General features: G+C 40.7%; 1 protein-coding gene and 1 non-coding gene across 2 annotated transcripts; both read left to right on the top strand.

Moving 5' to 3' along the window:
* The first annotated feature begins 254 nt into the window (after nucleotides 1-254).
* On the top strand, nucleotides 255-10,859 carry LOC128945803 (P2R1A-PPP2R2A-interacting phosphatase regulator 1-like). The gene is made up of 10 exons (XM_054289670.1): nucleotides 255-418; nucleotides 714-792; nucleotides 2,069-2,125; nucleotides 2,503-2,546; nucleotides 2,627-2,681; nucleotides 2,908-3,009; nucleotides 4,279-4,367; nucleotides 4,884-4,948; nucleotides 7,191-7,287; nucleotides 8,306-10,859. Exons 1-10 carry the CDS (start codon nucleotides 303-305, stop codon nucleotides 8,454-8,456), a joined length of 855 nt encoding a protein of 284 aa, XP_054145645.1. The 5' UTR covers nucleotides 255-302; the 3' UTR covers nucleotides 8,457-10,859.
* Nucleotides 8,091-8,234, top strand: LOC128946015 (small nucleolar RNA U109). Its single transcript, XR_008483922.1, has one exon. It is a non-coding gene; the product is annotated as a small nucleolar RNA U109 (small nucleolar RNA).
* Nucleotides 10,860-13,713: the final 2,854 nt, after the last annotated feature.

The raw sequence follows: 13,713 nt of genomic DNA, 5'->3' as shown, positions 1-13,713 counted from the left end.
GCGCGGAGCGCGGTCGGCGCCGAGGGAAGCCCCGGGAGCAGCGGGAGCGCTCCCACCGCCACCGCGGGCAGCGGCACCGGCTGCAGCCGCTGGAGGAATCGGCCGCCCCCGGGCCGCCCCCGGGATGCGGCGCTGCTGCGGCCGCCCCCCCCGCCGGGCTCGGCGCGGCCCCGGGCTGAGCCCGCGGCGCCGCCCGCGGGGCCTGTAGGGCCGGGGCAGCGGCGGCCCGAGGAGCCGCGGCGGCCGCCGGCGGTGAATGGGCGCCGCCGCGGGGCGGAGGAGCCGGAGCCACCGCCGCCGCGATGGCTCAGGAGAAGATGGAGCTGGACCTGGAGCTGCCGCCGGGGAGCGCCGCGGCCCCGGGCGACGGCGGCGGCCTGAGGCGGTCGAACAGCGCCCCGCTCATCCACGGGCTCAGGTGAGGGGCCCGGGGGGCTCAGCCAGCCCCGGGGTCGCCGCTGCCCGCCGGGGCCTGGGCCAGGCCCGAGCTCCCTCAGCGGCCTGTGGATCGTGTCCCTTGTCCCGCGGGGCCGCCGGTGCCCCCTTGTCCCCTTCCACTGCTGGCCGCGCTCCCGGCGACAGCAGCGCTCCCGTTCAATAAAATGGTGTTTGCAGCGCTCTGCAGGCTGCAGCGCGTGTCACAGCACTCTGGAGCTGTAAGTAAAGCGCACCCAAAAAAGCTGCTCACAAAACTTTGTTTTCTCCCCCTGCAGTGACAACTCCCAGGTGTTTCAGCCTTACGTGTTGCGGACTCGCAGGAACAGCACAACAGTTATGAGCCGCCATGGAATGGTGAGGAATCTGAAGCATGTCATGTTTACACACATCAGGGCATAATTGGAGTAGAGAAATGAAGTTAAACTTGATTTGTATTTGCACTAAGTATCCTAGCAAGCTTCCAAGCTGCAGAATAAGCAGTTTTTCATCTCTAACTGCAATGTATAGTGAAATAATACTGGTATGTTGACTGTCTCCAAGAAGACAAGAGTAGTTGGCATTTTATGTGACTCCCCATATTAAGTCCAATTTTAAATTTAGGCCTGTGTTAGAAGAGTAAAATGCTGTCAGAATTAAGTGTCCTGAAAGGGTGTTTTACTGTGTTCTGAAAATGGGCAGTGTCATGGTTCTTTGTTGACCTGTTTGACATAGTGCTCTTTTTTTGCAAAGGCAGAACACTAGACCTCAGAAAATCCCTGAAAGAAGAGAGATTTATTTGTTGCTCTCTGGTAGTGTACACTACTGCAGTTGTTAAACTTTTCAGAAATGTTCCATTTCTTTTTTCTACCCTATCCTTGTCAGGTGAGGCATTTGTGTGCTCTTTCCACTGAAATTTTTCTGTCTTGTCTGAGGATAGTGAAGATTGAATATTGCATTTCTCAAAACCCTAAATTCCTGACATAAGTTTCCTCTCTGTCTTCTGTTCAGGAAAAGTGACAGGGACTTTTAATTCAAAGTCTTCTGTTGTGAGACTTGTTAAGAATCCAGAATTTTGGAGCATGTCAGTAGGTGTGACACTGGACATGTGGCCATCCTGAATGGGAACTGTTGGCACATTTGTATGTGATGTTAGAGTTCCAGAGGAATTAAATGCATAAAATTGCACACAATTGAAAACTTGCAGAAGTTAAGCTTTAGGGAGTGTTGTTCAAGACTGGGTTGAAGCCCTGAGATTTCTCCTTTCCAATAGGCAGCAGGTTGAGTTGGGTGTCCTACAGGGATTTGTCATATCCTGGGCAGTGGGGAGTTGTGTGACAATCACAGTTTCATTTGTAGTATCTCCCTTGTATAAATGGCATCTATAGCTATGTGTGCACTGGAGATGCTGAGCAGTCTCTGCCTGCAAGTCAGATCCATGCCACTTGCTGGGTGATACCAGGAATTTGTGAGTGGTAAAACAAATCTTTTCTCTTGAAGGTCAGTGTTTGCTTTTTTGCAACATTGTTTGAGTCACCCACATGCAGTTGTGCAGCTCATATTGAGCTCCCTAAGAATGAGGTTGATGGTAAATAGTGTGCATGCAAGCAGTGGTGTGTGATTTAATCATTGTGGCTGTCACTTCTTTTCCCAGTTTTTGTCATCATCTCCCATTCGTATTCCTAGCAGCCGACTTCATCAGATCAGGAGGGTGAGTGGAGTTTTAATCTGTGTGTTCAGTAACAGAATGAAAAGTACTGTATGGTATTGAAGTACTTGCACAGTGAGGGTTTCTTTCCTATTGAGTATTTCAAGTACTAAAGAAAACTGAATATTTCTTAAGACTTAATTTCATCAAGGAAGTGGCCTTGCAAGGCTTATTGTTGTGTTTAAGCTACCTTGCATTTTAGGAGTATTTCATTTAAGAGAAGCAGTGAGCTGGACTGGTGGCTGTCCTGTCTCTCTGTGTAGTGGTTCTGCTGTTCATTTTTCAGTCCTGATGGCAAATAATGGAATCACAAGTGTTATTTCAAGTACCTGTGATGAGTCAAATGTTATGGGAAAACTTAGGACATTTATCTCTTGCAGGAGGAAGGAGTGGATTTAATGAACAGAGAAGCAGCACATGAAAGGTGAGTGTTACTGCAAGAAGGTGATAAAATAGCCAGAGTTATCCTCTTTGTAGCTACTGATGGGGTTTTTTGTATTCTAGGGAAGTGCAGACAGCAATGCAGATAAGCCAGTCATGGGAGGAAAGCTTGAGCCTGGTAATCTTTTTATAGATGTTTCCTATTTAATTCCACTTTTACACTCAAATGATGAATTTAAGGGAAAGAGAGGAATTAACTGTGAAAATAATTTAAGAGGAATTTAAGCCCATCTGCTTTAGCTACTTTGTGCATTTGACCCAATGACTTTCCATTAGAAGGTTGTGCCTTGGATTTCAGGGTAATGTCCTGTGCCAGTGTTAAGTCTGAAACTTTGTATTCACAGAGCGACAATGACTTGGACAAGTCTGAGAAATCTTTTTCCCCAAAGAGAATAGACTTTGTTCCAGTTTCACCTGCACCTTCACCTACAAGAGGAATAGGAAAGGTAGGATAAGTGAAATACCAGGCTGAGACAATATTTCTGAATTCTGGACCAAGCTAAACTGTCAAGATGTTTAACTTCACAAATTGTTCCATAGTTTCAAAAACCCCTGGACAGCACAACTGAACAAGCACCAAAAAAGCCAAATCCATATTTTGTTGGTTTCTTAGAATCAAATGGTTGCCCTCTGGGAGCCTGCAGAGTTTAAGCAGTGAAACACTGGATGATTTTAGTTGTTGAGTTGGGTGGGTTGGGATTCTGGTTCTAGGGAAGCTGGAACAGGTCATGAAATAGTCATGGACAGCATCTCCAGGTGCAGAAGTGAGGGGATTTTGGGGAAGAAGGACCAAAATTGGACTGCAAATCTGTATGGTGAGAGATGAAAATGTGTCCATCAGTTATGGAAAGGAAGGCACAAATGTTCTCTGAAGGAGGACTTGGGTGTGTTGGACTTGTTCTGAAAACTGGTGGCAGATGCCAGGGAAAGAGCTGCATGTTAGATAAACTGCTTTTCCAGTGAGGATTGGAAAACTGAAATGTGGCACAGAGAAGCTGGCACTGAGTGTGAAGATGAGCTGCTTGACCTTGTTGGCACCCTCTTGTGTGATTCTGCTTTTGTACAGAAAAGGAGAAATCTCTGTGCTCCCACCAGATTGGTGCATGTAACAGCCCCACACGAGTGCTGGGTAAATGTGTTCCTGGGAAAACACTGGTGCTGCCAGCTGGTCCTGCACCTTTGCAATTCTGACTGTGAAGCACTAGCAGATAACTTGACACAAAGATTTTTGTGTTTGGCTAGAGTCATTCATGGGCTAAGCTCAAATTAGCTGCAGAATCACAGAGCTAAATATCCTGTTTTACTCTGGAATATTGTCAGTTTTCAGGTTAGATGTATTTTGAGTAAACTCAACTTGTTTGTTTAAAAAGCCCCTTGAAAGAATTAAGTCCTGAGTACTGTATGCTGTTTCTAAATGTAACAAAGAACAGAAACAATTCTCTTATTTAGAGAACAGTGTCTATTTCAATTTTACTTCTCTTGTGGGTCTCAAGTTTAGTTAATCTGAGCAGAATTGCATGGGCCACTATGTTTTTTAAGTTAAATTCTAATACTTGTAAGATTATATTTGATAATCTGTGTAATCTGTTGTTAGTTTTTCTTTAAGAATAAAAAGGGAATAGAAGAGGGGATGTTTGTTTTGGAAGGTGGAGCGTAACATCTGAGTATTTTAAAGGAAATTCTAAATTATCTTTATTTGAACTTTCTTCCTGCAGCAATGTTTTTCACCATCATTGCAAATGTTTGTGAGCAGTAATGGATTACCTCCAAGCCCTATTCCCAGTCCAACAAGGCGATTCTGCAAGTAAGAATTGAGTGTCTGTTGTGCTAACATTGGAATTTAAGCCAAAGATTAATTCAAGTTGATGTTAAGGCATTAAAAGAGATTTCAGTTTTACAAGTGCTGAAGCATTGCCACATAAAAATGCACTGAAAGTTCATCCTTTATGTGTGTGCTCTTATAGAGCAAGTGTCAACTTTAAACTGGACTTGGTAACTTGGGGGGAAGTCCTCAGGTATTTCAAATTAGCTTTGTCAGCAGATTGGTTGTACATAAATACACTGCAAAATTTGGAAAAGGATTGAAATGAGGATGTGATCCACGAAGGGAAGGAGAAAACCTTAGAAAATCTTCTACAACTTTGTGTGACAGATAATCTGCTCTAATAGGCAGCCCTTTTTTGTTGTCTATGTATTTAGATTCCACAAGAGTTCCAGTTGTGCAGGAATAGTTTTGAAGAATGCTCCATATGCTGTGGTTGTGTTGATTTGGTGCAAACTGGAACCTTTACAGGCCTGACTCTCAGTGTTCTCTCTTCAGCAGGAGGAGTCAAAGTCCAATCAACTGTATCAGGCCCAGTGTTCTTGGCCCCATTAAAAGAAAAGGTATGTTTATTCACCTTACCTTAATATGGATGTAGTTTTCTAGCTGGATACATTTTTTTGTAATTCTGTAAATATAATGCACTTGTATGCACAATGAACTGGAATTTGCCAGGCATAACTCAAAATATAATATAAAGTAGCTAATCTAAAACACAGGAATAAAAAACTTAAAAAACAGCTACTGCTTGACAGAGGCAAACTTTGTTATACATCAGATTAAATGTCAGAGTTTACAAATGTTCAAAACATTCCTCCAAGTACCACTGAACAGTGCACACCCTTCAGATCATCTTAGGAATGTTGCTTATCATGCAGTATCTTCTAAACTTAGTACTGAATGTTTGTTTTCACTCTGAAAGTTCAGAAGGTGAGTGTTTAGAGAAATGGAATAGATCAGTGCCCTCTCCTCCTGAAGGAGGAAAATACATTCTTTCCTGGAACTGTTCCTTGTTAGATATTTACAAGTAACATCCTCAAACAAATCTCCACAGTAGAACTGTAAAAATGACATATTCCTAAAGTGTGCCTTTAGCTGTGCTTATCATTTCTGCTTTTTTTTTTTTAACTTAGGCATTCTTAACTGCACCAAAAACATCCTTTTATTGTACAAGACTTACATTTAGGCTTTGAGAAAAGTTACTGGTTTTGTTGGCTTTTTTTTAGTACTGCTTGTCCTGTCAGATAAAGAGCATTGTCTAACTGATACTGATTTGACAGAGGAGAGATACCAGTTTTCTCATAGATGTCAGTTCTATCTTGGCTTTTATTTCCTGTGTATTTTAAAGGCACTAAAATTGATCAAAAGTTTATTAAACTAAATGATCAATAAGGAATAAATATCCACACTTACACCTTACACAAATTGTAAAAGCAGTGCAGGTAGAGGGACAGGCCTTTCCTCACCAAATCCATGTGCTCCCATGAAACATCTTTTACAAAGTGGAGATATGAGTTTTCCTTTTCTTTCTTGAAATATAGAGGAATTTTCAAAATGCTGCCTAATTTTGAAACATCTAATCCATGTAAATGAACTTGCTTTCTTTTCCTAAATATGTGGTCCTGTTTTTTTTTCTGGATTTCAGTCATAGATTTACAGTAGGAGAAGGAAAGCCATGAACTGAAGAACTTTTCACTTCCATAGGGATTTATACTGGTGGACTCTGCAATGTATTGTAGCTGTGCAGATTTGTCTCTGTGAAATTTAAGGGGCAAAAGTGTTGGTGTTTTGTTCATTTTTCTGCACAACCAAGTATTTTATAAATGTTTTTTGCCCATTCTGCTTGCTAGAAGCAGTTATTCCTTGCCTTAAGATAGGAATGTATCCCTGTGGGCTGAAGGAAATGAAACTTGTGGAAGTTACCAGTCTTCTATAAAGCAGTGTGATTCTGTTGCAGAATGTGTAGACTGATTTGGTATAATGCTCAGCTTCTGTCAGATTTTTGAACTGACTTTGCAACTACTGCCAAGTGTAGGCAAAAGCCAGAAAAATTGTTCCCATTTCATGCTTTTTTTCCCAAAGTAAGAATGAAAATATACTGTAGGTGAGAAGGTTTGGATTTTTAAAATTTATTTTCAAGTTCATGATATTTTCAAATGTGTGTTGTAGAGCAGCTATTGGTGAGCCAGCTCATTCACACTGAAGATTATACTAAACAGATTGCATGAATTCTTCCCATCATATTTAATCTCTTAATGTCTGTAGATGATTACAGGTACAAAGATAATCTGATCCATGATGAGTGAGTGGAAATGCTTCCACATGACAGATTTATTCCATTCAGCTTCCCTGTAAAAGTGTACCCATGCATCAGAATTCATTGTACAGGGGAGGGTGAAACTGAACCCAGCTGTCATTCTTATTTTCATAATCACTAACAATTTTAAACTTCATATTTTGACTTACATCAGTTACCTCATCTCAGCTGTTTACTTAAAATATGTCATGGTAATTAGTTTGCTTTAGATTATTTTGTCTGATTGCAGTACAAGTAGCAAGTTTTACGTTTTTGAGATCATTGTAGGCCCTCAGATACTGCTGAAATTTTAGCTAAGGATGGACTGGATGGTCTAACAAAAGCTATCATCAAGTTGATGTCTTAGTCTTGGTTGGCTGAATTGGAGAACTGGTGTTACAAATGCAGCCTTGGGGTGTTGTAGGTCAAACCTCTCTTTTACAGCAGGCAAATATTAAATGTATATTGCAGGCTCAAGTGGGTTTGATTATTTGCACTGTTTTTCTTAGGTGAAATGGAAACTGAAAGTCAGCCAAAGAGACTTTTCCAAGGAACAACCAACATGCTTTCTCCAGATGTTACACATCTGACAGATCTCAGTTCATGGTAAAATATTTCACATACCCTGAAATGCCAAAACAATGAATGTGCATTTTTCACAAGCTTTCTAGTTGTTTTTTTTTTCCAGGAAAAAAATACTTTTGTGTGTCTCTTGTGGATGTCTATTAATGGAAGCTGCCCTGTGACAATGCTCCTTCTCCTTTAGTCAATTCTTCCTGAGCAGACTCTAGCCTAGATTTTGGGTATCACATCTTTTACACTGAATATAATTGTTACAAATCCCTGTTGATTCATAAGCAAAGTTACTTCAGTTCATCATTGCAGTATGTTATAGGTAGTGGTTGTAGAGTATCTGTGGCACTTCACTGAATACTTAGAAAATGTGTGTGGGTACTTGATTGTTCTTGTCCCTAAGTTCATGATTTTTAGAATTATCTTTCTTTATTACAACCATAAAATACCAAGGGTTTTTTTGTGTTGAGTCATAGACTAAGTATTCAAAAATATCAGCTGTTATTATTGTAATTTCAGACTTTCACTACAGACTTGAAACGGCTTAGATGGCTTTTTCCATGTTGCTTCCCCCTAAATTGAAAAAGCATCAATTTATATGCCCTCTGGGATCTTGTATCTAGACTTCAAAATCCAATCACAGGAATTCTGTGAGAAAAATAGGTCTCAGTCTTGCTTTGAGTAATGCCATGTTAAAGAGCATACCAGCTAATTAATGATAGCTTTGCTGCATTACTGATTAATTTATTTTTTTTCCTTTACTATAAACTTTTAAGGTTTTATATTTACTTGTTGTCACCTCCTTTCTATGATTAAAATCAGCTTCCTGATTTATTCTGCATGTTAAAAACACCCAATAATTCTGCTCCTCGTTCCCATGAGGAGCATGAATACCTCGAACATGCTACAGAAAACAAGGAGTTTTCAGGGCTGCCAGTCTTGCAGGAAAGACTGAGTGGTAGTATAGGTCTCCTACAAGTCCTGTGCAAGGGGGAAGCTTTGCTCAGAGCCTCGTGGCCCTGCACTAAAGGAGCTTTTTCCCTTTCCCCAGCCTGTCCTCGGATATTCTGGACGGGAGCAGCAGCAGCGTTGGCTCCTCCTCTGACTCCCTGACTAAAGGCAGCATCACCACGGAGTCCCCAGTGCCCTGCTCCAACTCCTGCTCCTCCTTCATTCTCATGGATGACTTCTCACCCAAGTGACTTCACCAAGTCCTGAGTCAGTGTCTGGCTGTGCTCTCCCCTTGCTGTACGCTCGTACAGAGAAATGAACTCTGATCCTTGAACCATTCATATGAGGTTTATTAAAAGGAAAAATTGTTGTTACTGTAATCCTTGGCTACTTTCCAGTGATTTTTTTTTTTAATTTATCCATTTAATGGACATTGTAGACCATATTAATGTCTGGTTTTGCGAATTTATTTTTTAAACAAGATGTCTGCTGGTATTATACTAACTTTTGCTTTCAGGAACTTGCATACACTTTTTGATTCCAGGAATAGGTATTTACCTATTAGTGTTGCAATTTTTAGGAATGTACTTCTGTCATTATCATGGTCGCTATGTCTAGGGAAATAACTTGGTTTGGAAGGATTTGAAAATACTAATTTATTCTCTGGCACTTCTACTATTGAGTAAAATTACTCTTGCTTTTTTTTTGTTTTTTTTCAGTTACTAGCCTCAAATTCCTTTATGGAAGGGAGAAAAAAATATTTTATTTCCTTAGTGCTGCTAGTCATTTTTATGAATTCATTTACAGAAGACCACATTGAGTGTGGAAATCTCACTCTATTACATTAAACTAAAAACCCCACAGCAAAATAACTAATGACTGTCACTTTTGCCATCAGTGAAAAAATAATAATACTCTGCAAACAATTAAATTAGCTGCATAGTTCTCTTCCCAGAACATTTGTCCTGCAGATTGTATGAAATAAGGTCATTATTCAGCAAGATTTGGCCAGGAAAAATTAATCCACACCTCGATTGAAGACATACAGTGCAGATAACTAAGTTAATTAAACTACTGTGTAGGAGAACCATGTATGGCACCATCGATGTCTCCTGTGGCATTGAGGTCATAAGTATTTTTGTGCCTTAGGGGACATTGTTACAAAATTATGGAATGTAAACCAGAGGGGTGGGTGGGGAAAGTCCTTTGTGTACAGCTTGTTTATAGAGTGCTTACCCAAGCGCCTGTCGGGGGTGCTGCTTCCCTTTGAGTTCCCTTTGAGGTGTGGAGGTGCTGGGGCAGCCCCAGCTCTGAGGGGCAGCCAGGGTGAGATCCTTTGCAGCTTCTCGGGGCAGGGTTTGTCCCTTTCTTGGTCATGAGCAGAGCAAACAGCTCAGCCAAGGTTGGATCCCTAAGGAAAGGCTTTGGATTGGATGCAAGCTCTGCAAATTGCTTGGTGAAGGAGTTCCCTTTGAGCTATGAGTAGTCTTGATACAGTACCTTGGTCAGTCTGAGGTAGGAACAGAGATTTTACTTTTTAAAGACTATAACGGGGCAAAATAAATCCGTTTGTAATCTACTGTGTTATGCTATTTATTATTTATAACTCTGTAAAAAGTCTGTGGTGATGAATTATAGTATTTTTTTATGATTGAATAAGTTTTTTATGTTCAGTAATTGCTGGCTGGTTTGTATTTAATACGCAACATTGTCTGCCAGAATCATAAGCTTCCATTTTTGAATGTTTGTAACATAAATGCTTTTGTTACCTAAAACGTACAACTTGTGATCTTTCTGAAAGAAAATAGCACTGAATTTAAAGTAAGATTATGTGCTTTAGATGTGAGCACAATCTCTGGCAATACTGTCTGGCTAAAAGGGAGGGGAGAACTGTAGTTTTTTCTGTTCTGAAGAAGCCGTTGGGTATCCAGAAGACATGTACATACCAGATTATTTTTAAAAGTGTTTCCATTAAATTGTAAGAAGTACCAGAATGGGCCAACAGTGGCACTATTATTTGTATGATCATTTCCACCTGTGGAACATTAGTTCCCTACTTCAAATAAATGTGCATATTGTAAAATATTGTCCATTGGTGCCATTTTTAAATGAGCTCTACAGTATTGAATGTTAATTTTGTTTGTATATGGACAGTGCTATTTCTTGAATTTTTGATGTCTTAAGTCGCTTACTTATTTTTTTATTCATGCCTGTATGTTCTCTGCCTTCTTGGTGCTTAAGGAAGGCTGCTTTTCCATTTGCAAAATATTGATAAACAGTCTGTGATGAAATCCACCCCCTTACCTGTGCCCTGCTTCCCTTCCACCGTGCTTTTACTGGTGTGGAAATCTGAGGGGTGCCAGGAGGGGGAAAACTATTGCATGCTTTCTTAAACCTGAGAAGAGCATAGCTATTGTTTCATTTTGGCTGATTTACCTGTACAATTGATGTATTCCAGATTTGTTTGTTAGTGGAGAGTCCTATCTGAGTGCTGGCCTCTGTAAACATTCGAATGTAAGCTGCATAAAGCGAGCGCACAAACAGCCACTCTTGTTACAGCAGTTTTTGTAGTGTTCTGCCTATTCCCCACTCTTGGAAGGTCTTGTACAAGACATTGCTCTTTTATAAAATATAAAATATATCTGTAATGCCCTTTCTGGCTGTGTCTGTTGTTTCAGAACTAATGGATATTGCTGGGTAACGCCCAGGGTAGGCCCAGGCTCTCTTTCACACTCCTAGCACAACTTGTTTATTTTGAAACTAAGTTTTTTAAATGCTGATTATTGATTCTTGCACTGCTCAGAGGGATCATTGATACTGCAGCATACTCTAAAACTGACTTTTAAAAGTTGCATTTCTGGATTTGTTATCTGCCTTGTCTGAGAGAATTAGACACCAGTTGGGAAAGAAGGCCAGCTGGTGCTGGTAGTCAGCTTTAATGTATAACTATTGACATTTAACAACTGTTTTTTATGACTTCACCAGACTTATTGCTGCTGAATTGCCATGATGAGTGTCTGAGAATTCCCGTCTTTCCTCCACTTCCTTCTTTTTAAAAGGGATCATTAGTGCATATCTTTTGCTGAGAATCACAGTGATGAGTTACCTTTAATGTTGTAATAGTTGAGAACTAAGTTAAAATACCTGTGTTATTCAAGCAGCATTTTAGATGGACTATTTTTAATGTGTTAATTAGCACAGCATTACAGCAATGGTCTTTGCACAGCTCATTGACCAGCACTGCCTTTAGATCATATCCAGAGCACGCTGAATCCTCATTTCATGGCCTTGAAATGCTGGAAGGATTTTACCAATGGTTTAGAAAAATGTGTGTGTCAGCTGTGGAACTCTGTATGTTTTGATAATATCAAGTGTTCTGCATCAGGAAATGGATCACAGTGTGCATGTTTCATTCTCCTTCATTGAATTTCAAATGGGGGGATGATGGGCCCAAAAGCCTGTATTTAAGGGGCTGTTTTTCTGACTGTATGTGATTAAATACTTTCTCCTGCAATGGAAGTAATTAAACTGTCAGTGGGTGAGGATGTAAATCTGAGTCCTGCAGACTTTATTGAAAAACTCATTTTTGAAAGGCTTGAGGAACTCTATACTGCATAAAAACACTAAAGTGGGATTTTTTAAAAATTATTTTGTAAGTCATGATAAAAATAGAGAATCATTTCAATAATTCAAAATGCTAAAAACATTTTAAATGCAAGGCTTTATCTTGGCATGTTTCTCCAGGCAGGTCTGTGTTGGGGGCTGTTTGCAGAGGTGGAACTTGAGCAGGCTCGGGCAGATTTGGAACTGAGGTTCTGGTGCACAAACACAATAGACTGGCCCAGGGAAATGATTTTTTTGCAAATATTCACATTCTTATCTGTAGACCCTGCTAATACATTGTGTGACAACAAAGATGAGAACTTGTTTTTCCTGGAAGGAATTTAATCAGCATATAATATTCCTGGTAATTTAATAATAAAAAAGTTTGCATTAACATGAGTTCAAGAATTTCATGAAGTCATAGGCCTGTTGCATTTGGGTTTTTTTTTTTTGGAGTAAAGGGCAAGGAATATTTTTGGAGCTATACAAACTGCCCCTTGTATTCCAAGGCTATTACATGAATGGCAGCTATCCATAGGAGATGGGAAGGATCTTTGCCTCTCATTGAGTATTTTACTCTCTCTTGAGGCTTGTGAAGTAATCCTTAGCAAATTCAGTGTAAGAGGGGTCACTGGAGGCACCAGAAGACCCAGTGAGAAGGAAGTAGTGATGTGTTCCCCTAATGATAAATTAAGAGTTTTAGCCTTGAGTTAATCTTGCCCAGCTAATTTTCAAAGGAAAAATGCATTTTTCAGACAACTGAGACTTTTCATGGGAGTGTGCCCTGTCCAGACTTAGAGGAAAAGGCTCCTTGTGGGCAAGTCTAGGGCTGTTTTCCTTAATCCACTCCAAAAATGAGAGCTGGGCTTGCCAATCAGAATTGGAGTGGCATTCTCTCAGTTCCAGCTGGTTTTGGGGAGGGCAGAGATTTGGTGTCTGGGTTTCCTTAAGGGCTGGTTATCTAATTCCCAAGGGTCCCAACAAGGTCCTTTGTCATCAGGCTAAAATCAGAAGTAGATCTTTTTTAGGGCAAGTCTGTGTTCTGAGGGAGTAGTTTTGCTGCAGAGCTGGTTTAAGGGTGACAGCTGGGTTTGGTTCCTGCTGCAGGGACAGGGCTGCTGCTCCTACAAATGCACAGGCACAGAAACCCCTGCAAAGGGTCCCTGCACCTCCAGGCTGTCCTTCATCCCTTCACAGTGGACTGGGCACTTGGCGGAAGTCTCTTGTTTCAATCCAAACCCTTTTTGCATTCAAGCTGCTTTTTATTACTTGCTCTTAGATCTTAAAGCCTTTTGGTTTGAGTCTTGCCTCTGATTATCATGCCAGGGCCAGCATTTTCTTCTTAAACCTGGAGCAATTTGGTTTGTTGTTCTTGCATGATGAAGTTTGGAGATGGAGAGGAGGTGGGTTCTTGCTATTAGCAAAGAATGCAAGTTAGCTTGGATGATCACAAAAGATTGTGGGGGTTTAAAAGAAATGAGACCTGAAAACACAGAACAAAGAAATGCCTATTTTTAGTGAACCAATTTGGCTGGTTTGATACCAGGCTCCTTTTCTAAACACAGGCAATAGTCTTCTGAGCATATTTTTAGTAGCAGCAACAAAACCCAATGTGCTTCCACCTTCAAAGTCTTCTTACTGTAAAGTAAGAATTTATTACTGAAAGATCGCAGGTTTTGCTCATCTCTAACCAACCAGGCCAGGTCTCTCTTGGTCTCTGCCTAAGTTTGCAGTGACAGTCCCTGTGATTCAACAGGACAGTGAGTGACACCAGGCTGTCAAGCAGTTCCTGTCTGTCCAAAAAGCATCATCTTACACTGTACAAGAGTTCAAACACTCTTCTTCTTCCTTAGCTTATTTCTGAGGGCCATAAAATTTTATTACCTGCTATACAAATACAATTAT

The sequence above is a fragment of the Melozone crissalis genome, unplaced genomic scaffold (assembly GCF_028551555.1).
Source record: "Melozone crissalis strain CALT ecotype California unplaced genomic scaffold, PUWL_Pcris_2 ptg000068l_1, whole genome shotgun sequence".
In the NCBI taxonomy this organism is placed as follows: Eukaryota; Metazoa; Chordata; class Aves; order Passeriformes; family Passerellidae; genus Melozone; species Melozone crissalis.
Note: the sequence above shows the minus strand (reverse complement) of the source record. Positions and strands in the feature narration are given on the sequence as shown.